The sequence below is a fragment of the Lissotriton helveticus genome, chromosome 6 (assembly GCF_964261635.1).
Source record: "Lissotriton helveticus chromosome 6, aLisHel1.1, whole genome shotgun sequence".
In the NCBI taxonomy this organism is placed as follows: domain Eukaryota; kingdom Metazoa; phylum Chordata; class Amphibia; order Caudata; family Salamandridae; genus Lissotriton; species Lissotriton helveticus.
In genome coordinates, this window is record NC_136067.1 from 819,822,016 (window position 1) to 819,848,418 (window position 26,403).

The window sequence follows — 26,403 nt, forward strand, 5'->3', positions numbered from 1 at the left end:
AGGCAGTATCCAATCAAGCAAGAAGCTAAAAAACAGGTAAAAGAAATTCTAGATCAACTAGAATACCAGGGGGTGATTGAAACTTGCACCTCACAAATGAACAACCCTTTGTTTCCTGTCTCCAAACCAGACAATTCATATCGTCTAGTTTTGGATTACAGACACCTTAACTCATGTTGCAAAACTTTTGCAGTACAAAACTCGCATAGTGCTGCACTAATGAATAACATAGTGCGCAAAAAATATAAAACAACATTAGACATCTCTAATGGATTCTTTTGTCAAAATATAGCACCAGAGAGCAGATACTTGTCAGCGTTCTCAATAAATGGCGCTCAAAAAGAATTCTGTCGGTTACCCCAGGGGTACAAGAACAGCCCAGGAGTATTTTCAGCGAGAGTAACAGAGTTACTACAAACATATGATGACGAAGCATTATCTTATGTCGATGACATATACCTAACAGATGAAGACTTGGATACTCACTTGAAGAGAGTGAACACCATAATACTTGGGTTCGCGGCAGAGGGTTACAAATTCAACTTTAAAAAATCTAGAATTGCCCATCTAACAGTCCTGTTCTTAGGATATGAATTATCAAGTGAAGGCAAAAGCCTGGCTGACAATTTCCTAGAGAAATGTGCCGTACTCCAAGCACCTAGAACACTAAAAAACCTACAGTCAATTCTAGGCTTCCTAAATTTCGGAAGAACATACATTGCAAATTACGCAGAAAGGGTCAAACCCCTTTATGATCTAATAAAACCAGATTTAAAAAAAACAATTGGACTCAAAAACACACAGAAATTCTGAGATCCTTACAAACAGATATGTTAATTAAAACAAAATTAGAAACACGTGATAATACACGCAACCTTGTGATTCGAGTCATCCCAGGAAGATGCGTATTCACATACCTGACCTCTAACGAGGGAGAAAAGGTACCAATTGCATTCAAATCACACTTGTACACAGAAGCTGAAAAGAAATTCAGCATTAAAGAAAACATTGTTCATGCAGTTCAAACCGCAATAGCTAGAGAAAAAGATAAAGCTGACGGTAGACACATCACAGTCAGAACAGCAGAATCAGCCTTTGAGGCATTAACAACCCCGTGTAATTTACCAACAACAGCATTGAATCCGGAATGGATACAATGGATGAATTCCATTACAATGGACAAAGTAAAATACTACTTTGATCCAGAACTAGAGGAACTAAAATATCTAGAATATGAAAGAATATTCCTTCTGCCAATCGACATTCTGCCATTACGACAGTACGCTTGTGTAATCTATACAGACGGGCATGCTCAACCATCCGTTTGGGGAGAACAAGCATACAACCCCACATGTGAGATTACAAAAGAAGTGTGGCGCGGAGGTATACTAAGACCTCTATTAAGAAAAACACACTCAGTAGAAACTAATTCAGAACAACAGACTGAAATAATAGCATTGAAAATGGCGCTAGATAATGCAGATCGCGAATTCCCGACACTCATAGTGTCCGATTCGTATTACTGCGTCAAATCATATAACAGCGATTTACAGAAATGGATTCAAAACGGTTACAAAGATGACACAGGTGCAACAATAAAGCAAAAACTGCTTTGGGAACAAATAGTTCTGTTAAAGAAAGAACTACCAAAGACTCACGTGATACACTCACTGAGTCATCAGCGTGATGGCGTTCACGTTGCAGGGAATTCATTGGCTGAGAAAGCCACAGCGGTAGCAACTGAATCGGCTTCCGTAGCTAGAAAAAAGCGTGCAGTAAAATACATTGACGGTGAAACAATGCTGGCGGTGAAAACGTCATCAAAAGGCGACTGCTCAGCGTTACCGATCAGTTACCCACTCAAATATACATACATAATCGATGCGAACTCCGTTCCTTTTGCTCGAATCCCTGGAGTGGGGGATAGAGTAATTCCAAACAAGGACAGGAGAACTTTGTTAATAGCAGACGCACATATGGGCGAGGGTCTCAGACACCTCAAACTAAAAGATTCTCTGGAAGAACTACAATCAGTGTACTGGTGGCCAGGCATGAGCCTGCATCATCACATTTTTGTAAAAAAATGCCCGGGCTGCAACAGAGATCGCAGCGGCGAGTGGAACGGGGTAATACCATGGCGTTTCACTCAATAAGGGCTAAACAATAATCAGTGAAACAAGTGTAAATAATGCGTCCCATTAACAAATAAAGACTAGTTTCCACTTATAAATGTAGACCCCAGCACTCGGCTGACGTTGGGACTGTTATACAAAGATTTGCGAGTCTAAATGGCATATACGCTAGGAGCATGCTACGTTTGACCAATGTTTTCACTTTAGCCCTCAAGCTTGTGGGAAAGCACGGCCAAATGAGCATAGCGAAGCGGGATTCTTCTCACTTCCTTCCTGAGGGATACGGGATGGTGTAAAGGAAAAACCAAGGCATAAAGCAATCTATAACAGCAAAGGTATTAGGTTCGGGAGCTGGGTGGGTCAAACATCTAATAAGTGTCCAACGTAGTCTAAACAACTTGCCAAGAAATTCTCTGAAGGGATTCAGTCCGTACGAATTGTTGTTTGGAACTAGGATGTTAGTCTTAGATCTTGACAGTCAGACTTCAGTGGTGAAAGAAAAAGGCTTTGATATCAAAGACCGTTTGGCTATTTTGCAGGACTTAAACGAAACAAGAAAAGACCTGAGCAACATAAAGTTGAAACAGCAGCCAACAACCACTGAAGAACCACCACCTGTCCCAGCAAGACCTGTCTGGATTCCAAAAGTCGGGGATCTAGTCAGAGAAAAGATCGCGGTAAAGAAGGAATTTGGGCCTTCTTACAGAAAAGCAGTTCCTGTCTTGTCCATCAACGGGACAAGATCAGTTGTACTACCGCCGCTTGCTGGTAAAAAGGAGAACCGAGTTGTATCCATCGACCTGGTAAAACCACAATCATGTGGCCGATAACAAACAGTAGGCCAAGTGGACTCCCGATAAGTAGTAGAATACCGAGGTTTGCTACAAATACAGAGGTGCTAACTAAAAGGCTAATCACATTCGAAACGCCTACAGAACAACAACAAGGACTATGCAACAATGCAATGGAACTCACACCTCTGAAAACCCAAAAAAAAACATTTAGTAGAGACACACCAACCTACAATGAAGTAACAAATGAATATGCTGAAGCTGCAAGAAACAGTAATCCTGAAGCAATTGGAACAATAGACAGAACGGCATCCGGCTACTTCATCAACTTTGATGATTCTTCTGAAGATCTAAGTGAATCAAAGACACAGCCATCAACAAAAACTTTTAAAGATAAAGCTAAGGAACTTTTGAAACAGCTGAAAGAAACCTATCTGATTTCTCCATGGATTGAATTTTGGGTGTCCTTTGGTATATTTATCCTGATACTTTGGCTCATCATGATACTATGTTTGGGACGCTTCATTGAGGGAAAATATGCTAAAATGGACACAGCAAGCCAGAAAATCAACTTGATCCTCAAGCCACACACGTCTTCACACGTCAAGAAAAGAGAACTTTCTTCAGTCAATTTCACAGCCAATCCTATACCGGGTGGGGTAGCATGGGACAATACTGACTATGAAATTTATGGTCCGGTCGAAATCCTCAAATATCCACACCAAATTAAGATCTCATTGAGTGACTTTGTAAAACCAAACTCATTTGCTGATGATTGGGACTTTGAAAGTATTAATAACATGATGTCTGATCTAGTGATGTCTGCTAAATTTACCAAACATGATTATTTGCAGGGTTCGTCTAATTATGATAGTATGTACTGCTACAACCACTATGGTAACCATTTTCTACATAAATCTGCACAACCTAGAAATGTTTTAAATTATAATCAATGGGAACATTGTGCAACCCCTCCAAAAGGAAGCTCAAGAACCTTTTATGACAAATATTCATACTTTTCAGGGTTCAACACAAGTAATGCTGAAACATTTTATTTCAAATTGTCAAATAAGACAGGAACAAAAACCATGCTTACAAACACGAAATTGATATATTCGGACTCATTTTTTGAACAAATGAATACATTTGGTTTTGATTATTGGGACAAAAATGTTGAAGTAAAAAGTGTTTGGGGTACAAAAGAATGGCAAGTACAAGGTATAGAATCATTGTTTAGAGCCTGCATGATCCCAGAACAAATTATATTCTTGAATGAAACTATTCAACAAACTACCTGTCTTGGATTAGCCAAAATCAAAGACTTAAATAAACCGTCTATTCCAAAACCAACAATGAACAGCAATAACTCTGCGGATGAAGAGATAGACGTAAACTATGTATTAAACCAAAACAGAACAAATCCTGATTGGAAACAATGGTTAATCTGGCCCACAGATACTAATAACTGTCAAGACAGATTCCTGAACAAAACACAGGGGTTCACATTGACCAGGCCAGACCCTAGATATTCCCAAAGACAACACCCAGGGATAATCACCACCTACAGTGTGGGCAAACTCTGCCTTCAATGGCTAAAAACTTCCACACTGACAGAAATTAAGCAACACCTAACTTTACTTACTGATGGTGCTGACTTGCGTGATTTCATTATGGGACCGCGCAAACAGCGTCAAAAACGCTTCATAGCAGCCTCTATATATGCAGCTTACAACGAGGCCTGGAAGATAACTCAAATTGAGACAGCAGAAAGTATACGGAAAATTGACCGTATTAATTTGGAAAAATCGCTTTCTGTAGTGGACAATGGGTTAATGACTCTGTCCTCCAGAATCTTTTCATTGGACAGCATTGTGTCATCAGCAATCGACATAATATCGCAAGACTTACTGTTGTTACAACACGGTCAGTCTCAATTGCGTTCTATTGTACAGCTTGGCTGGACGTTACAAAATCTGCGTTCAGGCTATGTGCCTTGGCGTTTAATCAACACAACGTCACTATTCCATATCTTTAACCTTACTGATAAACAAATCAGTATGGCACAAAAGGGTGCTGATTATACAATCCTGAGCATTGAGAAACTCGAGAGATTACCATTGACAATGTCAGAACGACCTGTCATTGAATGGATAATACATGGGATAATTAATATTCCGATATCTACTTTCAGGTTTCAATACTGCCAAAAATATATACAGGCTGGCATGTACGATAAATTGGGAAAAGGGTACATTAAGACAACATGGAATTTGCCCTATTCACATGCATGTGTCAGTAATAAAGGACAGAAAGTGTTTCTTAGTGGCAATAATTGTGCGATGTCACTAAGCGGTACACTTCTGTGTAATGGAATTAGTTTGCATGGAGCCTGTGAAGGGAACTCAAATAACCTTTCATGTCACCAGCTAGGCACACCTGCAACAGAGATAGAACCATTCTTTAAAAGACTCTATAACGGGAGTTACATTCTAATTGTGGATCGCAGATGTTGTAGTCTACTGCCCGGGGTTCCTTATCTCGTTAGTACGACTGCGAAGGTCATGTGCTGTGGACGCTTATTGTTCCCCACCTCCTTTCCAGACAAGGAGGCAAGGGCATGGCCTAACTTGAAAATTACTTCTATTCGAGTTGATACTTTAAGCAGAATGAAAACAGTGCTTCTTCAGACGCCGACCAGGCTCACGTCATCAAAAGAAACGTATGATCTCCTAGTCGCAAGGACGACTGCAGAGATTCACTCATTGTTATCAGCTAATTCCCCCATACATTTCGCAGAAATCCTGAATGAAATCTTAAATATTTCTGATACCAGTGGAGTCTCAAATGTATTTAAGACAATATTTTCGATGGCATTAACACCATTCAAAGCCATACTGGGTATTTTTCCAGACTTCGTCCATTCGATTTTTGGAGGAGTTCCCCTCATTTTGGGACTAATTGCAGGAATCCTATTCTTAGTCCTTATATTTCGTTATGGCAAACCGTGTCACAGACAAAACACCTGCGACAAGGGAAGAAACAATCCGAGCCATTGGATACCGGGACCGGATATCAAAAATCCTGGGACTAACCCGGCTTAGAGACCCGAACATGACTTGGTTTCTTTCATTTCGGCCGATATGGCAAAGATGTGTTTTACCTGTATTAACCCCTTCCACGCTCATGACGAGCTGGGCTCGTCATGAAGTAGCCTCCTCGCACGCTCATGACGAGCCCAGCTCGTCATGAGGAGTGGCATTTTCGATTTTCCAGCACAGCAGGGGAATATGCTGAGCAGCCATGGGGTTAAGGTGCATGCTGTGCGGAGAAGAATGCGTGTTGGACACCTGTCTGACGCTACAATCGGATGCGCCAATGGATGCAGAAACATTGTTGGGTCCGGTAAAGGCTCATGCATTGTGCTGCCCTCAACGGCTACCAATCCTGATGACGGCATTCGTGGAAACTTCACCACTACGATTAAGGGGTAGTGAAGATCAAGATGAAAGCAGCATCGATCAGGTACAACCTTCTGTCAGCAATACTACTCAAAACGTCAATGGAGACAATCATGCGCATGAATGCATGGTTACATCCTTTTCCGAGTTAGTGGAACTCTCACAGGAAGCTGTTGACAGCTTTTTCAGCAGTCTCAATGATATGATGTTCTCACCAGAGCAGAAATAATGACTCTTGAACAAGCTAGCACACGGCGTTCCCGACACCTTGAATTTGGCCTTCAACCTTTTTAATAATAAAGTAGCAAGATCAACTTTCCTCCAGTCCACGGACAGCAAAATTTTTTTAGCAGCCCCAAAATATTTTTTATAATTTTTCGGGACACTTATCTTCTGCTTAAAGTAGGAACTATTCTTAGAGAACTAATTTCTGTTTTTAGAAACTTCATAGACATTAGCTGCCCGCTGGTATGTTCATAAATATTTTTTTTCTTGAACTGTGATGGAGTGGTCTCGAACTTTTCTTCTGTATTAAGAGCCATTTCATGTGTAATTCTCATATTCAATTACTAATAATGTATACATGCGTGATTAATTTAGCATTAGTCTACTGCTTAAGTGCATATAGTACATGTGACTATTTTTTTCCCCGTATATTACATAATATCGAAATGCATTATGTGTATTTTGGGGTGGTAAGGTATACACGATACTCTACAGTATGTTTTACTATGCCTAGATTCGTAAATATGGCCATAGTTAGCGTGGAGTGGGTGTGATGTATTCCTATAGGTTCTGTATCGATCCCCCTATTCCTGACCCTATTCTGGTTAACAAGTTAACTAGCAGCCATCCCATGATGCAGAAACCGTTATCTGATTACGCCAGACCACGGCACAGGAGCGCGTTATCTGATTAGGTCATAACGCTTGCCATCTAATTAGGCAAAGCAATATTCCTCCAGCCCCTGATAAGGCATACGGAGTTCTCAAAACAAATCAAACCTATGACAACCTGGGAAAAACCCTGCGGCCATTGTTTTGATTTCCCCGAGAACTTCAGTAAAAGAATGCGCCAACGACCAGCTCGTATGACATCCTTATTGACGTATCTATGTCCATCGTTACGTCAATCTCGGCACCTTACAGGTATAAATATTACCGATATTGCCTTAAGCAAACACACGCGGTGGTGACGAGATCGGAGCAGCGAGACTTGCCGAAGCCCAGCAGAGAGCGAAGCCCACTAGCTGCCCCGCCTTCCTGACGCGCTGAGAACGAGACGCTGCCTTTCTCCTGCCGAGAAATCCAGCTCCGGCGCTTCCGAGCAGCCCTTGCAGGCAGCCTGGAATATCGAGACCTCAGACGAGAGATACCATCCCTCAACCATCCTAGATTCCAGGTACAGAACTGAATCACCCCTTGCAGAGAATTCTTGAGTCAGTCACTTGGCAAAACAAACTTAACTTAAACTGCTACTTTCTATCCCCGCCCACGTATTAGGCTTAGGTCAGGTACACTGGGGTAGGCGTAGTTAGAAACACCAGTTGAGTACGATTAGTCAAATGTTTATATGTATGTATCTATTTTATCCATTTTAAACCACCATATGGCTTAGAAACCATATAAATGTTTTTACAGTATTATTTTATACTTCTGCTTTTATTGTATGCACTTTACTTAACCATAAGTATTGCGATAATATCGATCCATTTCTCTTGTACGAGAAAAGAGACTGATCAATAAATACCATCTTTTATTGAACACGCCCGTCTCTTCCTTTTCTCTACAAACTGGTGAAACCAAGAATGCACGTACTGACTGAGTAAAATAAGTTGTCTTTTGTTTTCACACGACTCTAGAGATACACTCTTGATTAGGGGAGAGCAAAGTTGTCATGTTCTATGGTTGTCAGAAACTAAATCCCTTCTTGTCTATCTAGGGAGGTTCAACTCCTCCTTGCCTATTCGAGAAAGTTTCTAGTGAACTCTGAGCTAGCTGGCAAACCCAAAACTTTAAGTCTAATATCGACAGTAGACGACCTAGTTAACGTCTGGTCTAGGTCTATACTATTGGAGGTATTATTCCAATGCGCAGAGCCTATTGGGATAATAGGAACTACACTACAAGACGATATGGTTATCTAATTGGGACAGGACACATTTTTTCAGGGCTTTAGAGAGGAAGGGAAGGTTAGAGATAGGGCGTAGATTGTTAAGGTCATTAGGGTCAGCTGAGGTGTTTTTGAGAATGGGGGAGATTTGGCCTAGCTGAAGGGAGGCAGGAACACAGCCACGTGAAAAAGAGGAGTTGATGATATTGGTCCATATTGGGGAAATTATGTATTTGAGTTCTTGAACCAAATGGGCGGGAAGAGGATCTTTGGTATGAGAGGATGGTTTGAGTTTAGAAATGATGTTGATGATAGTGGTTTCTGATACTGGACAAAATTCACTCCAGGAAGCATTATTTTTAGCATGGTGGCCCATAAGATTGGATTCAGGTTGAGGGAGAGCAGGGAGGGGTTGAGAGGGATCGTGATACGGGGGAAAAGAGGACAAAAGTGTATTAGGAATGTTGGGGAGGGGGTGTTGGTTGAGGGGAGGTTGGAGTGAGAGAGGGGGGAAGAGAAGGATAGTTTGATCGTGTTGACTTTATTAGAAAAGAAGCTGGCGATTTCTTTGCATCTTTCCACAGTGGCTAATATTCATACTTTTCAGGGTTCAACACAAGTAATGCTGAAACATTTTATTTCAAATTGTCAAATAAGACAGGAACAAAAACCATGCTTACAAACACGAAATTGATATATTCGGACTCATTTTTTGAACAAATGAATACATTTGGTTTTGATTATTGGGACAAAAATGTTGAAGTAAAAAGTGTTTGGGGTACAAAAGAATGGCAAGTACAAGGTATAGAATCATTGTTTAGAGCCTGCATGATCCCAGAACAAATTATATTCTTGAATGAAACTATTCAACAAACTACCTGTCTTGGATTAGCCAAAATCAAAGACTTAAATAAACCGTCTATTCCAAAACCAACAATGAACAGCAATAACTCTGCGGATGAAGAGATAGACGTAAACTATGTATTAAACCAAAACAGAACAAATCCTGATTGGAAACAATGGTTAATCTGGCCCACAGATACTAATAACTGTCAAGACAGATTCCTGAACAAAACACAGGGGTTCACATTGACCAGGCCAGACCCTAGATATTCCCAAAGACAACACCCAGGGATAATCACCACCTACAGTGTGGGCAAACTCTGCCTTCAATGGCTAAAAACTTCCACACTGACAGAAATTAAGCAACACCTAACTTTACTTACTGATGGTGCTGACTTGCGTGATTTCATTATGGGACCGCGCAAACAGCGTCAAAAACGCTTCATAGCAGCCTCTATATATGCAGCTTACAACGAGGCCTGGAAGATAACTCAAATTGAGACAGCAGAAAGTATACGGAAAATTGACCGTATTAATTTGGAAAAATCGCTTTCTGTAGTGGACAATGGGTTAATGACTCTGTCCTCCAGAATCTTTTCATTGGACAGCATTGTGTCATCAGCAATCGACATAATATCGCAAGACTTACTGTTGTTACAACACGGTCAGTCTCAATTGCGTTCTATTGTACAGCTTGGCTGGACGTTACAAAATCTGCGTTCAGGCTATGTGCCTTGGCGTTTAATCAACACAACGTCACTATTCCATATCTTTAACCTTACTGATAAACAAATCAGTATGGCACAAAAGGGTGCTGATTATACAATCCTGAGCATTGAGAAACTCGAGAGATTACCATTGACAATGTCAGAACGACCTGTCATTGAATGGATAATACATGGGATAATTAATATTCCGATATCTACTTTCAGGTTTCAATACTGCCAAAAATATATACAGGCTGGCATGTACGATAAATTGGGAAAAGGGTACATTAAGACAACATGGAATTTGCCCTATTCACATGCATGTGTCAGTAATAAAGGACAGAAAGTGTTTCTTAGTGGCAATAATTGTGCGATGTCACTAAGCGGTACACTTCTGTGTAATGGAATTAGTTTGCATGGAGCCTGTGAAGGGAACTCAAATAACCTTTCATGTCACCAGCTAGGCACACCTGCAACAGAGATAGAACCATTCTTTAAAAGACTCTATAACGGGAGTTACATTCTAATTGTGGATCGCAGATGTTGTAGTCTACTGCCCGGGGTTCCTTATCTCGTTAGTACGACTGCGAAGGTCATGTGCTGTGGACGCTTATTGTTCCCCACCTCCTTTCCAGACAAGGAGGCAAGGGCATGGCCTAACTTGAAAATTACTTCTATTCGAGTTGATACTTTAAGCAGAATGAAAACAGTGCTTCTTCAGACGCCGACCAGGCTCACGTCATCAAAAGAAACGTATGATCTCCTAGTCGCAAGGACGACTGCAGAGATTCACTCATTGTTATCAGCTAATTCCCCCATACATTTCGCAGAAATCCTGAATGAAATCTTAAATATTTCTGATACCAGTGGAGTCTCAAATGTATTTAAGACAATATTTTCGATGGCATTAACACCATTCAAAGCCATACTGGGTATTTTTCCAGACTTCGTCCATTCGATTTTTGGAGGAGTTCCCCTCATTTTGGGACTAATTGCAGGAATCCTATTCTTAGTCCTTATATTTCGTTATGGCAAACCGTGTCACAGACAAAACACCTGCGACAAGGGAAGAAACAATCCGAGCCATTGGATACCGGGACCGGATATCAAAAATCCTGGGACTAACCCGGCTTAGAGACCCGAACATGACTTGGTTTCTTTCATTTCGGCCGATATGGCAAAGATGTGTTTTACCTGTATTAACCCCTTCCACGCTCATGACGAGCTGGGCTCGTCATGAAGTAGCCTCCTCGCACGCTCATGACGAGCCCAGCTCGTCATGAGGAGTGGCATTTTCGATTTTCCAGCACAGCAGGGGAATATGCTGAGCAGCCATGGGGTTAAGGTGCATGCTGTGCGGAGAAGAATGCGTGTTGGACACCTGTCTGACGCTACAATCGGATGCGCCAATGGATGCAGAAACATTGTTGGGTCCGGTAAAGGCTCATGCATTGTGCTGCCCTCAACGGCTACCAATCCTGATGACGGCATTCGTGGAAACTTCACCACTACGATTAAGGGGTAGTGAAGATCAAGATGAAAGCAGCATCGATCAGGTACAACCTTCTGTCAGCAATACTACTCAAAACGTCAATGGAGACAATCATGCGCATGAATGCATGGTTACATCCTTTTCCGAGTTAGTGGAACTCTCACAGGAAGCTGTTGACAGCTTTTTCAGCAGTCTCAATGATATGATGTTCTCACCAGAGCAGAAATAATGACTCTTGAACAAGCTAGCACACGGCGTTCCCGACACCTTGAATTTGGCCTTCAACCTTTTTAATAATAAAGTAGCAAGATCAACTTTCCTCCAGTCCACGGACAGCAAAATTTTTTTAGCAGCCCCAAAATATTTTTTATAATTTTTCGGGACACTTATCTTCTGCTTAAAGTAGGAACTATTCTTAGAGAACTCATTTCTGTTTTTAGAAACTTCATAGACATTAGCTGCCCGCTGGTATGTTCATAAATATTTTTTTTCTTGAACTGTGATGGAGTGGTCTCGAACTTTTCTTCTGTATTAAGAGCCATTTCATGTGTAATTCTCATATTCAATTACTAATAATGTATACATGCGTGATTAATTTAGCATTAGTCTACTGCTTAAGTGCATATAGTACATGTGACTATTTTTTTCCCCGTATATTACATAATATCGAAATGCATTATGTGTATTTTGGGGTGGTAAGGTATACACGATACTCTACAGTATGTTTTACTATGCCTAGATTCGTAAATATGGCCATAGTTAGCGTGGAGTGGGTGTGATGTATTCCTATAGGTTCTGTATCGATCCCCCTATTCCTGACCCTATTCTGGTTAACAAGTTAACTAGCAGCCATCCCATGATGCAGAAACCGTTATCTGATTACGCCAGACCACGGCACAGGAGCGCGTTATCTGATTAGGTCATAACGCTTGCCATCTAATTAGGCAAAGCAATATTCCTCCAGCCCCTGATAAGGCATACGGAGTTCTCAAAACAAATCAAACCTATGACAACCTGGGAAAAACCCTGCGGCCATTGTTTTGATTTCCCCGAGAACTTCAGTAAAAGAATGCGCCAACGACCAGCTCGTATGACATCCTTATTGACGTATCTATGTCCATCGTTACGTCAATCTCGGCACCTTACAGGTATAAATATTACCGATATTGCCTTAAGCAAACACACGCGGTGGTGACGAGATCGGAGCAGCGAGACTTGCCGAAGCCCAGCAGAGAGCGAAGCCCACTAGCTGCCCCGCCTTCCTGACGCGCTGAGAACGAGACGCTGCCTTTCTCCTGCCGAGAAATCCAGCTCCGGCGCTTCCGAGCAGCCCTTGCAGGCAGCCTGGAATATCGAGACCTCAGACGAGAGATACCATCCCTCAACCATCCTAGATTCCAGGTACAGAACTGAATCACCCCTTGCAGAGAATTCTTGAGTCAGTCACTTGGCAAAACAAACTTAACTTAAACTGCTACTTTCTATCCCCGCCCACGTATTAGGCTTAGGTCAGGTACACTGGGGTAGGCGTAGTTAGAAACACCAGTTGAGTACGATTAGTCAAATGTTTATATGTATGTATCTATTTTATCCATTTTAAACCACCATATGGCTTAGAAACCATATAAATGTTTTTACAGTATTATTTTATACTTCTGCTTTTATTGTATGCACTTTACTTAACCATAAGTATTGCGATAATATCGATCCATTTCTCTTGTACGAGAAAAGAGACTGATCAATAAATACCATCTTTTATTGAACACGCCCGTCTCTTCCTTTTCTCTACAAACTGGTGAAACCAAGAATGCACGTACTGACTGAGTAAAATAAGTTGTCTTTTGTTTTCACACGACTCTAGAGATACACTCTTGATTAGGGGAGAGCAAAGTTGTCATGTTCTATGGTTGTCAGAAACTAAATCCCTTCTTGTCTATCTAGGGAGGTTCAACTCCTCCTTGCCTATTCGAGAAAGTTTCTAGTGAACTCTGAGCTAGCTGGCAAACCCAAAACTTTAAGTCTAATATCGACAGTAGACGACCTAGTTAACGTCTGGTCTAGGTCTATACTATTGGAGGTATTATTCCAATGCGCAGAGCCTATTGGGATAATAGGAACTACACTACAAGACGATATGGTTATCTAATTGGGACAGGACACATTTTTTCAGGGCTTTAGAGAGGAAGGGAAGGTTAGAGATAGGGCGTAGATTGTTAAGGTCATTAGGGTCAGCGGAGGTGTTTTTGAGAATGGGGGAGATTTGACCTAGCTGAAGGGAGGCAGGAACACAGCCACGTGAAAAAGAGGAGTTGATGATATTGGTCCATATTGGGGAAATTATGTATTTGAGTTCTTGAACCAAATGGGCGGGAAGAGGATCTTTGGTATGAGAGGATGGTTTGAGTTTAGAAATGATGTTGATGATAGTGGTTTCTGATACTGGACAAAATTCACTCCAGGAAGCATTATTTTTAGCATGGTGGCCCATAAGATTGGATTCAGGTTGGGGGAGAGCAGGGAGGGGTTGAGAGGGATCGTGATACGGGGGAAAAGAGGACAAAAGTGTATTAGGAATGTTGGGGAGGGGGTGTTGGTTGAGGGGAGGTTGGAGTGAGAGAGGGGGGAAGAGAAGGATAGTTTGATCGTGTTGACTTTATTAGAAAAGAAGCTGGCGATTTCTTTGCATCTTTCCACAGTGGCTAATATTTTAGGAGGGCCAGAGGAAGTTTGTTTTTTAGCGATGTTACAGAGTTCTCTGGGACGGTTTCTAGCCTGGTCAAGTTGTGACCAGAGAAAGGAGGCTTTTTCATTGAAGATGTGTTTTTTGTATTGGGCTCTAGCATTTCTAAGGAGAACCAGATTATCAGAGGTGGGATGATTCCTCCAGGCACGTTTTGATTGCCTGAGGGCCCGTCTTTCATTATTAAGGTCAGAATTGAACCAGGATTTGGGAGGGCAGTTTTTTTGTTGTTTGAGTTTGATTGGGGCAATTTGGTCGAGGGCTTCAAGAATAGAATTATTGTAATGTTCGATTAGGTCATTGGTGCTGTGAGAGAGAGGGGGGAAAAGAAAGCGAGTTTTAATAGTGGATTCCAATTCGCCAGATGGAATAAGGTGAAGATTACAAGTAGGTTTCATAGGTAAACTGCCGATAGGGGTGGGGCGAGTAATGGAGCTATTCAAGGTGAAGAGGAGAAGGCGGTGATCAGACCAGTCTACGGGAAGGACCTTTGAGAGAGAGGCCAGATCCTTGCTAGTCAAAATAGCATCAAGGGTGGCACCTTTGATGTGAGTCGGGGATTGGCAGAGTTGGGTCAGGTCAGTGATGTCCATGGTGTTATGTTATGTTATATGCATTTGTAGAGCGCTCGATTTCCCTTGGGTGTCCTGGCGCTTAGTACTGGCCTACCTGGAAAGCTAGATGGAATGCTACTGTGAGAAGAGCCATGTTTTCAGGCCCTTCCTGAATATAATGAGACTCGGAGCGGTTTTGAGGGAAAGGGGGAGCTCATTCCATGCCTTGGCGGCACAATGAGTAAAACTCCTGCCTCCCCAACTTAATTTTTTAGCCATGGAGACATGCACTTGTTTAGCACTGGTGGATCGTAACATTCTACCGGGGATGTACCAGTGAAATTTTAGCCTAAGAAACTTCGGGCCGATTCCATTGATGGCTTTAAAAACTATGCAAAGAGCCTTGAACCGGGCTCTCTGTTTTATTGGGAGCAAGTGTAGCTTCTTAAGCTCTCCTCTACCGGAGACAAATTTAGGTGTACTGGACAGTAGCCTAGCCGCTGCGTTTTGGACTATCTGCAGCCTATACAGATGTTGTTTTTGTATATTCAGATATAGGCTGTTACAATAGTCCAGAAGCGATGTTATAAGGGCAGTGACAACTGTCTTAAGGTTTCTCTTGGATAGGAAGAACTTAATTTTCCTTATGATTCTTAGAATCATAAAGCAGGAAGAGGAAACCATGCTCACTTGATCCCCCATGGCAAGTTTATTATCCATTAGTACCCCCAAATTTTTGGCTTTCTTAGTAGGAGTAGGGCAAAGGCCCAGGTCATCTGGCCACCATTCTGGTGTCCATACCAGTGGATTGTTCCCAGACTTTAAAACCTCCGTCTTATTAGAGTTCAGCTTAAGACAATTGGAGGACATCCAACCGGATATGGCACTCATACACTTGTAGAAACGATCTCCAGTCTCCTTCTCCCCTCCCCTCATCAATGACAACACAATTTGTGTGTCGTCAACGTAGGAGGTGAGCTGGAAACCAAATGATCTAATCACTCCTGCTAGAGGTGCCCCATATATGTTAAAAAGCGTTGGGCTTAATGAGGAGCCTTGAGGCACACCACAGGGAAGTGTGAAAGGTTTGGATGAGTTGTCGTCCAGTTCTACAGTTTGAATTCTGTCAGCTAAGAAAGACTGAAGAAGTTTCCATGCTGAGCCTTCAACCCCTATCTCAGACAATCGGTCCATCAATAACCTATGATGGACCGTGTATAAGGCTGCAGACAGGTCCAATAGGATCAGAACAGCACTACCTCCACCATCTACGGCCTCTCTGATGTCTTCGGTAGATTTCAACAAAGCCAGCTCAGTGCTATGATCAGCCCTGAACCTGGTATATTGTGGGTTGTAAGATAGAACAAGGGAGTGTGAGAAGGAGGTATCGGTGGAGGAGACGTGGGAGCTGTTGAGGGGGTATGGGGGGGCGGTTAAGCGAGGAGGGAGAGGATAAAGTGCATCAGAGGGTGAAGTGTCTTTAAATAGGATGACAGCAGGGTCTTTCTTTTTATTCCAGTGGATGTTGTAATCACCAAGAAAGAGATTCTTGGAGTGGGAGAGCGATACTTGAATAATAAGATCAGACATCTCTTCAGTAAAGGAGATACAATTTCCAGGGGGGTGGTAAATAGTGTGTAACCGAATGGTGGGGGAGCCAGGAATAGTGAGATCAGTGCAAAGGTATTCAAAGGTGGAAGGGTCTTGTAGATGGACTAGCGAGAGATTAAGTTTGTCTTTCAAAGATTAGGGCAAGGCCACCTCCTATTTGATCGATTCTATCTTTCTTAATGATGGAATAACCTGGGGGAATGAGCAAATCGAGGATAGGAGTGGAGTGGGGGTTGAGCCAAGTTTCAGTTAGGAATGCGATGTCTATGTTATCACTGGGAATGGTTTCCGCAATCTCCGTTGCGTGGCAAGAGGCGGATCGGCAGTTAATCAACATGCAACAGAGGGGAGTGGGTTTGGGCAATTGGGTGGGGGGACAGGGCGGGATAGGTCTAAGTTGTTGGGGGGGTCTAGGTGATGCCGGATGAAGGGGGAGTCTGCTCATTCCTAAGAGAACTGGGATAGTAGACTGATGGATAGGGGGAATAGTGGACGAGGATGGTGAGGGAGAGACAGGGGAGTTCGTAGAAAAGTTAACTCCCAAGGTCATTGGGCAAGTATCATGTTGTGGAGGGGAGGTCGTATGGGCATTGCATGGAGCGACGATTTTGGTAAGTTCAGCGGGTTTGGATTGGGTTGTGTAGTTACGAGGGAGGGGTGGGCAAGGTGGAGTGTTGGTAACAACGCTAGGCGGGCTGTTTGTGGGAGAATTGAGAGGAGTATTGTTGTGCGACGATAAGATGTATTGTGAGGGGACCGATGTGTGGGCGTGATCTGAAGAGTGGGCTTTTGCAAGGAGTGAGACATCAGTCGAGGGAGGAGAGTTCTAAAACAAGGGATGAAAGAAGAAGTTCAACATTAAGGAGTGATTGTGTAAGAAGTGAGGAGTGAAGTGGATCAGTAGTTTTTAGGAAGTGTGAAGAGTTAGAGTTATCTAGGAGAGGGAGATTGTGGGGAGGAAGGGGGGATAACCGGGGGGGGGGGAATTATAATGTGGGGGAGGATCCTTTTTGGGGAGAGGGGAGACACAGGAGGTAGACGTAGGTAAGGCATTCGTTTTAAGCAGACAGTTTGGTAAATGAGGCGGAGAGACAGTAAGGGTTGGCGTACCTGGTATATAGTGGGTTGTAAGAGAGAACAATGGAGTGTGAGAAGGAGGTATCGGTGGAGGAGAAGTGGGAGCGGTTGAGGGGGTATGGGGGCGGTTAAGCGAGGAGGGAGAGGATAAAGTGCATCAGAGGGTGAAGTGATATGGAAGTCAGAGGGAGAGAGGTGAATAGAAGAAAGTGCATTATTGGTATGAGGGGTTATAAGGGGGTAAGTGTGAGAGGCTGGAGGCGTCGATGAGGAGTTGTATAAGGTGGAGGATGGGGGATTGTTCAAGGGGTGATCATAAGGAGAGGAGCGAACAGCAGAGCATAAAGAATTCGGGGTTAAAGAGGAAGCAAGAGTAAGCGTGCGGGTAACAGGGTTTTCCATTTAGATGGGCGCTTGGAGAAGAAGATGTAGTTGGTGATAATGGAGGAGTTAACGCTATTATGGTGATCTGCAAATAAGGTTTCTGGGTGGAGACAGAGAAGTTTGTGTTTGAAATTTTTCTTACCATGTTTGGAGAGATGGGGGGGGTAGAGGATAGACCAAGAGTTAGGGCCAAGTTTCGAGATGGGTGATGCTGAGATAGAGGGGGCCATTTACAAAAATGGGGTTAACCCAATCTGGTCGGGGACCTGGGTATTAAACAAAGTGAGAAAAACAAGGGTCCTAGACCTCTAATTGAGAAAAGCATAAATCAATACTTAGTTCTTTGATCAGGTAATTTTAGAGCATATAATCAATCACCAGCTCATAGTAATAAATCCCATACAAAAAAACAAGGAGCAACAGACTGAATTATTACCAAGCAATTTTAATTCATTGCTTTATCCAATCGTTTCTTATGCAAAAAGGCAAAATATCAACTCATTATTGCCAATGGATCACAATGATACAATAAATATATTCATAAATAGGTGTGCCCCCAAAGGGAACGTGCATAGATAGAAGTGATAGTGAATGATATATGTTTTTAAGAGAAAGAGAGGAATCAGAATATAGTGACACAAAAATATAATTACAGTAGTTTGAAGACAATAAACAGACTGGTTATAAATCACAGTCCATAAAGCTCACCCGGCCTAGATATGACTCATATATATAATTTATATGTACACCAATCAGATATAAATTCCACAATAGGCACGTCAGTTGGAAATAAGGCAAGGTCCAGGGTGAGATCAAGGGGTGAGCGTTTATGGACGGTGATTTATAACACCACCAAAATGAAGGAAGGAAGGCAAAATGGAGGCCAAAAATAATTGTTAGTGATTACGAGACACAAAATGGGCACCACAAGTTCGAGATCACGTGGGGATTCGGCCTTGGACAGAGGTAGAGCCATAAGGAGAAATACATAAAAATAATCTTAGAGGGTGATAAATCAAAGAGTTAAGAAATAAGTTAAAAAAATCACATACAACCATCAGGCAAGGCTGTATAAGTCATCGATAATTTAGCGCAAGGCTCGGCGATTTACTGCCGAGTCCAGGCCAATTGGCAGGGATAAATCCAATCCTCGTGTAACCCGCAGGACCCAGGTTCAAAATCCCAGGGCCGGCGAGCCAAGGCATCGAAGTGGTCGTAGCATTATACGTAACAGAGTTCCGGCGAGGGAAGACTCGGTCTTTGTAGTGTTGGTAGGCTCCAGTTGAGGGGGGGGGTCGGCGAGCCGTAGCAGTAAGGCGGCCGAGGACGCAGCCAGAGCCTTAAATAACTCCAGGACCAGTGTTGCTATTCAGGGACACAGGCTCCGACGACAGGGTCTGCTCGCCATAGCAACAATGCGGCAGATGAAGGCGACGGTCGATGAAGGCAATGGACGATCGAGAGGCTGTAACCCGGGCTCTGAGTCACCAGCGGAACTTGAGCTGTAACGAAGCCTTCAGGAACGGTGAGCTGCAGTCCCAGAGCAACGGGGGGAGGTGGCGGACGGAGGACGGTGGACGGTCCAGATAGGTCCGTAGGAGCCAATCTCAGGTTCAGAGAGGACCCGGGCAGCACCACACGGAGGGGAGCAGCGGGACCCAGGCTTAAGGCGAAGGGGTCAGTCAGCCCAGCGACTATGCGGCAGAAGCAGGCGACGGACAAACGAGAGGTTGTATCCCGGGCTCTGAGTCACCAGAGGAGCTCACGCTGTGATGAAGCCTACGGGTATCAGATCTGGGAGCTGCAACCCTGGAGCGGCGGGGGCAGGCGGAGGACGGTCTGGGCAGGTCTGCAGGAGCCGATCCCAGACTCGGAGCAAAACACAGGATCAGGGTGGCACCACACTGAGAGGAGCAGTGGAGGCAACAGGATCAAATATCCCCACATCGGGAGAAGGGAAATTTTGGCACAAGAAAGCCAGCCCCATAGACAAACTCACAACCGGATGCCACAGCAGACGATCACACGTCCAGATGCAGCAGCAACTCCAAGGGACTCCGAGCCGGGCACTGTGCCAATCACCTTGGGGGGCGAACAGAGATAGGCCGAGCAGCTTAGACGTCTGGACTAGGAGATCACGGTGAGTAGAGGTCCAAAAATCGATTTCCTTAGGATATGCAGACGGGTGTTGCCTTCCGATTTCGGGGTTGGAAAAAGCAGTGTGGGTTTGGTGGTTTATCTGGGGATTTTTACCAGAAAGTGATCCCTAAACCAGGAGCTCTTAATTCAGCTTAGCTTCCGGTGTCTCTCTGATATTACCCCACATACAGTATCTCAATGAATAACACTTATGAACTCCGTGGTTATCATGAAAACCTGGCATGGATATTACCCTCCTGGAACTAATCTGGACACAGAAGTTAAGCTTGAAATTGCCTACCCAAAATACGTATCTCTCAAAGACCTCCAACAATTACAGTAGTGGTTCGCCCTCCCCTCCTTGTTTTCTTTAATTACTTGCTGAACGGCCATTATTATCATTTATAGATGGCTATGAATGCGCCTCCCCTCCCTGAGCTTGGGTTGATGACAAAAGTGGTCTGGTCTCAGTTCCAAGTTTTCAGCGGGAGAAATGGAATAAAAAGTCCATTCGATTATTTCCAGGGGAGAATTCACAAACCAGAATGCACTGTCCCCTTGAGCAGCTCAGTGTTTAGTGTACGCAGTCTCCCTGACTGATCACACATTCCCCAGATGCCACCTCTGCATTTGGCAGGATGCCGACAAATTAATTGCTCGCCAGTTATATCTGTCTCTGTGCACCATGTTTTCTGCCTTCTTCTGGGACCGTTCCAAGTGACAGAAAGAGATAAGAGAAACGCATTGAAGGCACCACAAAAATGTTGTGGCACATCATAATCCTGCATGAGCGCATGGACAGCTCTGCACAAAAGCATGCACTGTAGTAGGCAGGCAGCACGCACTGACAGAAGCAGACTGTGGCTCAATGAGTGCCACCTGCTTGCCGCTACCGATGAGAGCCTAAATCAGGGCCACTAGAATTATGCGACTGTGAGGCAGTGGCATTTTTGCACTTCTAAGTCAAGAAGGTATGATGGGCCGTCACCAGCAGGAGTCCCCCCGCGTGATGCCACTGTGTATTATATGATGCAGGTAACACAAATCCACACCATCAAGGAGTCTGTATACTTCTTCTCAGAGAGTCTTTTGAGAGCTGACGGCACAACTACTTGTGGAATTCAAAAAAGGTTTGCTCTTTAGCAGCACTAAAGAAAGGGAGGGGTGGCGCTATACTTTCCCTACTTATGTCACAAGCACTTCCCCTGTACATGATCAAGACTTTCAAGGACTGTAGTTGATTCACGCCTTGCTACAAATAGGCATTACAAATGGAAACAAGGCAATAAAAAATATATATATTTATCGCGTCTGTGGCTTACAATATACGACAAACAGAGCATGAACAAGGCTGTGTCAACAACCTCACAAAGCAACTGGAGGATAGACAGTCACTTGGCAGTAATAATATTAAACAAGCGCGAGGAATGCAGCTACAGAGTCTCGCAAGTGGTGCGTGCTCGTGTGAAATCTGACACTTAACAGATGGCACACTGCACGCCACTGCTCGTAACTGCAAGCCGTAAGCCGTGGGTAGATACATTTTCTGGGAAAGGTGGGACATGCACCCACCTTTGCCCAATTGCGTGCTGTCTTTTTAGAAAGACGCACGCAAATCCCAATGCAAACAGAGAGACTGAAATCTTTGTTTGATGTTTCCAATGCGTCAATGTGATCTAGATAGAGCAGCTGTCTCAGGATGCAAGCTATGGGTCTTTAACTTCTTGTGTCTTCTGTATTGAGGTTTGTAAGTAGCGGAGTCATACTGCCTGCTTTACTGAGTCTGAGACGGTTGTATGTTCTTACATTCTGTTGCAACGCATGCCTTTACCATGCATGCGTTACAACGGAATGAAATTTCTACGCATTAGCTTTTTCTCGAATACTTGCGTGGTGACGTCATACGTCGTTAAGAGGAAACAGAAGTTTTTTTCCGTTTTCTCTTAAACGACGCTGATTATCTGCATATCCCGACGTGACTTCTGGTGAGTTTTTTTCTTGGGGGGGAGAGCCCCCCTTTTTTTACTTTTTACCTTTACCACATATACCTTTACTACAAACCTCGTAGTAAAGGTATGCGCGGTAAAGGCTTTCGTGGTAACCACGCATGCGTTGTACTGCATGCGTGGTTAAGGTATTCGTGGAAACGGCCGCGTTGTAGTGGCCGTTTCCCGTCTGAGACTACCTCTTGTTGCAAGGATCTTGTCTTGCAAACACACAGAGAAATAATGTGGAACTAGCACCCTACTGGTGTAGAATCAGAGCGTAGGTTAGTACGTTTAATGTCCATATGGATCATCCTTCTTTCATAGGAAATTGTGGCAAAGGTGAAAGCAGAAGGGTAAAAATATTTAATTGACAAGTACTTTTCTAAATTCGCACAACAACACATTTGAAATATTACTAGAGCTGGCAGGCAATTGCATGGTGTTTCGTAAGACCTTGATCGAAAAAGGTAAATGCATACGCTGACCTTTGCACAGGGTTTGAGGCGGCGATGGAGTCCTAGACTTCTAGACATCAGACTGGTTGGTGAGGTTGTAACTCTGGTGGGCCTGAGCCCCCTAGGCTCCTGGCCGTGGCATGTGACTGGGTGAATTGTCTTCTGCTTTGGCAGCACACATTCTGACCCTATGAGTTGGCATACCTTGTAGTTGGCATTGAAGTGGGCAGGTGCAGGAGCCAGGTCCTTCAGCAGAGGCATCTCCAGTCAGTCAGAGAGCTTTGCTTCATTGCAGCCAAAACAGAGTGAACTGCCTCTGAGACGCTGAAATGGATTCTTTCCACATGAATGTTGGGGCAGCAGGGGACTTGTTGCTTACAACACCTCACTAGCAGAGAGTACAGATGCTAGAACAAACCTATTGCCATGCAGAACTGTAACCTACTGGAGCAGGAGAGAGTAAAGGTATGTTGTACACACAGCTAGACTTAGCAGGGGGATATGTCCTTATGACTTGCACCTAAGAACTAAAACGACTCTAATGCAAGGGTTACTCCTTACACCAATGTTTTCCAGAAAATGTTACCAAGGTACACTGTACTGCAACTACTTTTCTAAGAGACATTTTCACCTGAAATATGTTTCCAATGAAATGGCACATTAGTGGAAATTAAAAAGAGGTGTGCTTGCTTACCTGCATCCCCTTATTTAGGATCATCTCGCGCTCATTCCGGAAGTAAGAAATGTCCTTGGGTATTGCAATCGAGCTGCAGGAAAAAGAAAAAAAATATGAATATACCTGAAAGATAAGCAGCACTACGTCATTAGCTGGCAGCAAAAACATGAAAACATTTGGTGTAGAGTCCCTGGTTACCTACAGTCCCATGGGTTAAACGATTTTCCCGGTAGAATGAAAGTAGAGTAGGTGCAATGGTGTTTTGCTTCCCTAAGCGAAATGATACTTTGCAACTCAAGGCACAAGAGCAACTGACTCCCGGGGCACAATTGTATTATATGATATGTCTGGGTGGGAAGGTCTGGCGTCCTACTTGGTATTGCCTCACCTTAATTTCTCTTCTGGATTAAAGTGCACAGTTGACATAAGATGGCATCCAGTTCAGGATACAGAATGATCCTGTGAGTAGGCGGCACTTTGCACATTGTGGGAGTGTCAGGTTCAAACATGCCACACAAACACCGTTCAGACATTTACCCTACCAAAGCAGAGCAAAAAACACAACACCTATATTTATAAAATAAAAACTGTGAAGTAGCATTTGGGATTTCCAGGTCGTTTGATAGTGTGGTAGAATGTGGGGGCAGAAACTGGAGGTTTCTTAATCCAACTACTGGAATGGATTGTGGAAAAAGTGTCAATTTGTGTTAAGAAATTGGAAATAAATAATTGTATTATGACCCCCTAAACCAGGTATAGAGCCAACATGATAAACGGTGAGGTGGTAACATGCAGATCACAGGTTCTAATCTCTGCAAGCTGCAGCTAGCCTGGCTTTGAATTCTTCAGGGGATTCAAAATGTGCACCACTGAACTGAGTCATAGTGAGTTATTAATTGTAGCGCTACAAAGCCACAGGCTCGTAGCGTCGCCAGGCACTCTTCGAAATGAAAACAGTCACTGACAAAGCAAATAGGTTTGGTCTTTGCATAGTGAGTCCAACAAACAAATGACATGCAAACAGAACATGCATACGTTCACATACGTCCATTACAAATAAATGGAATACATATACTCCCTTCACCACAAGGCATTCAAACAGAATGTGCAAATTCACGTATGCCCACAAACACACCTTAAAGATATTTATTAACCTAAATCAATAGACTTTTTCACCCTTACAAACAGACCTAGAAGCCTTCATCTATATAAATCAACAGACAAATATGCAGTACTCCTATGCAAACAGGCCAACAGGTATACAGGCACCAATGTACACAGGCCAACAGTCTTTCATATCCCACTGCAGCCTATTTTTCATTTGTTTACTTTATTCGGTTTCAATTAGGAGAAAACCATAAAAGTATATACATATCAAATTAATACATTTTTCCATAAAAAAATGAGTTATTTCTTAAAAACACAGTATATTAAGTACAAAATAGGATGAGCATTAAAAAATTGACGTTTAAAAATGAATACAGCAAAGTATTAAAGTGCACCAATCTTCAATTATAAGTTAGTTCTGTGACGAATGCAAAATTTTAAGAACCTAGCTATATTTAAAGCTAGAAAATCAGACTCCAGGAGTTGGAGAACCATAAAAGCGGAGCGACATTGGCGTAGCCCCAAAGTTTTTAGAATTGGGACTAACCAACGTCTTCTAGGTTCAATGTAAAATTTACAAAAAAGGGTCAGATGTAATAGTGACTGGGGAGATATACCATCACAAGGACATTGGCATAGCAGCTTTGACCAATCGTTGACAGTTGGAAATGTAACAAATCGATGGAAGATATTGAGCCTGAATCGAGTCAGCAAGTATCTGTCATAGCTGCTTAAATTCCAAGTTAAATATGGCTGAATCTCCAATGAAGTTTGAACCGACAAGGAATTCTGAGCCGAGATTTTGTTGGCTTCAGACGCTAAGCGGAGATCAGCCAGGTGGGTTAAGCATTGATTTTTTAACAAATTCCTTGGGATCTGTACTAATTCTAGGGGGTTATGAAAGTATTTCTCCAAACCAAGATCGTAAAGAAACTTTCTAACGTATTGAAGCCAATCAATCGTAGTAACATTTTCAAGTAGGAGACAATGCGTTAGGACAGTTTGGGTAAAGACCAACTTGTTTGACGTCCAGAGGCGATGCCATAAAATAATTGGCTGTATCTTTATCATATCAGTAATGTAGGGCAGGCCTAGTTCTAAGTGGCAACTGAATGTAGAGGTGCTCTGTGGGACAGCGAGGAGGAACCTTAAAAAGCTGTTCTCCAATTTTTGGAGATATTCCACCTGTACATATCCCCACACCCCCGCCCCATAGATGGCAGTGCTAATGCATTTGGCCTGATAGATATGAATCATTTCCTCAGGCAGTCGTTTGCCTAATCGCTGAGTAAAGTTTACCAGGGCCATGGTTGATTTTAAAAACAGCAACTTTCTGGCCTCTATATCTCTTCTCCATGTCCCTTTTTTAGGTCTCGCGTAGACAGCGTTTGCGCTGCGAGACCTAGAGTAAATACAATATTGAGGGTAATTTCTCCTGCCGCTTGCCATTGGTTAACTGTAGCATTGCTATTGTTATCTCGCTTACTGTTCGCTGGCAATCCCATACGTCACTTCCGTTTTGGGAGGAAGCAGCACCGACCAACTACAGTTTCCCTACACTGAGAGTGTTTATATATTATTTTTGGGACTACTTTTTTTGAGGTCGAGCATCACACACACACACACACGCATACATAATCAGCGCGGCGCCCATTCATGAGCCAGAAAAGGGGGTGGTGATGAACAGAGTGCCTGAATTAAGCAGACCACTCTTACCCAGTCCAAAGATCAGGGCTTGATCCATCACCGTTTTTTTAGCTCACTGCACCATCCCAGCTCAGAACTTGGCTATATGCAAATTAGTCTGTTCCTGTCCCAGTGCATGATGGGAACAGGGCAAACCAAACTACCAAGCCAATTCTTATACTGGGAAGGAAACAAGCTTCCGGGGACCGGTTTCTGCCATTTCAGGCGTCGTCGGCCCGGCTTGCTTGAATCCTGATGGTGCAATGAGCAAGGGACTCACATCTGAGTATACCCTTCCACGCTTATGGTGGACAAAATGATTCAGAAAAGGGGGTGGTGATGAACAGAGTGCCTGAATTAAGCAGACCACTCTTACCCAGTCCAAAGATCAGGGCTTGATCCATCACCGTTTTTTAGCTCACTGCACCATCCCAGCTCAGAACTTGGCTAT

At 43.2% G+C, this 26,403-nt stretch overlaps 1 protein-coding gene across 1 annotated transcript in view; it reads right to left on the reverse strand.

Moving 5' to 3' along the window:
- The window catches only part of LOC144762519 (putative uncharacterized protein C6orf183), a 171,955-nt gene that overhangs the window by 113,238 nt on the left and 32,314 nt on the right, over positions 1-26,403 (reverse strand). The window contains exon 3 of the mRNA XM_078647743.1: positions 23,178-23,250. Within this exon, the coding sequence (XP_078503869.1) occupies positions 23,178-23,250 (73 nt within the window). The remainder of the gene's footprint in view (positions 1-23,177; positions 23,251-26,403) is intronic.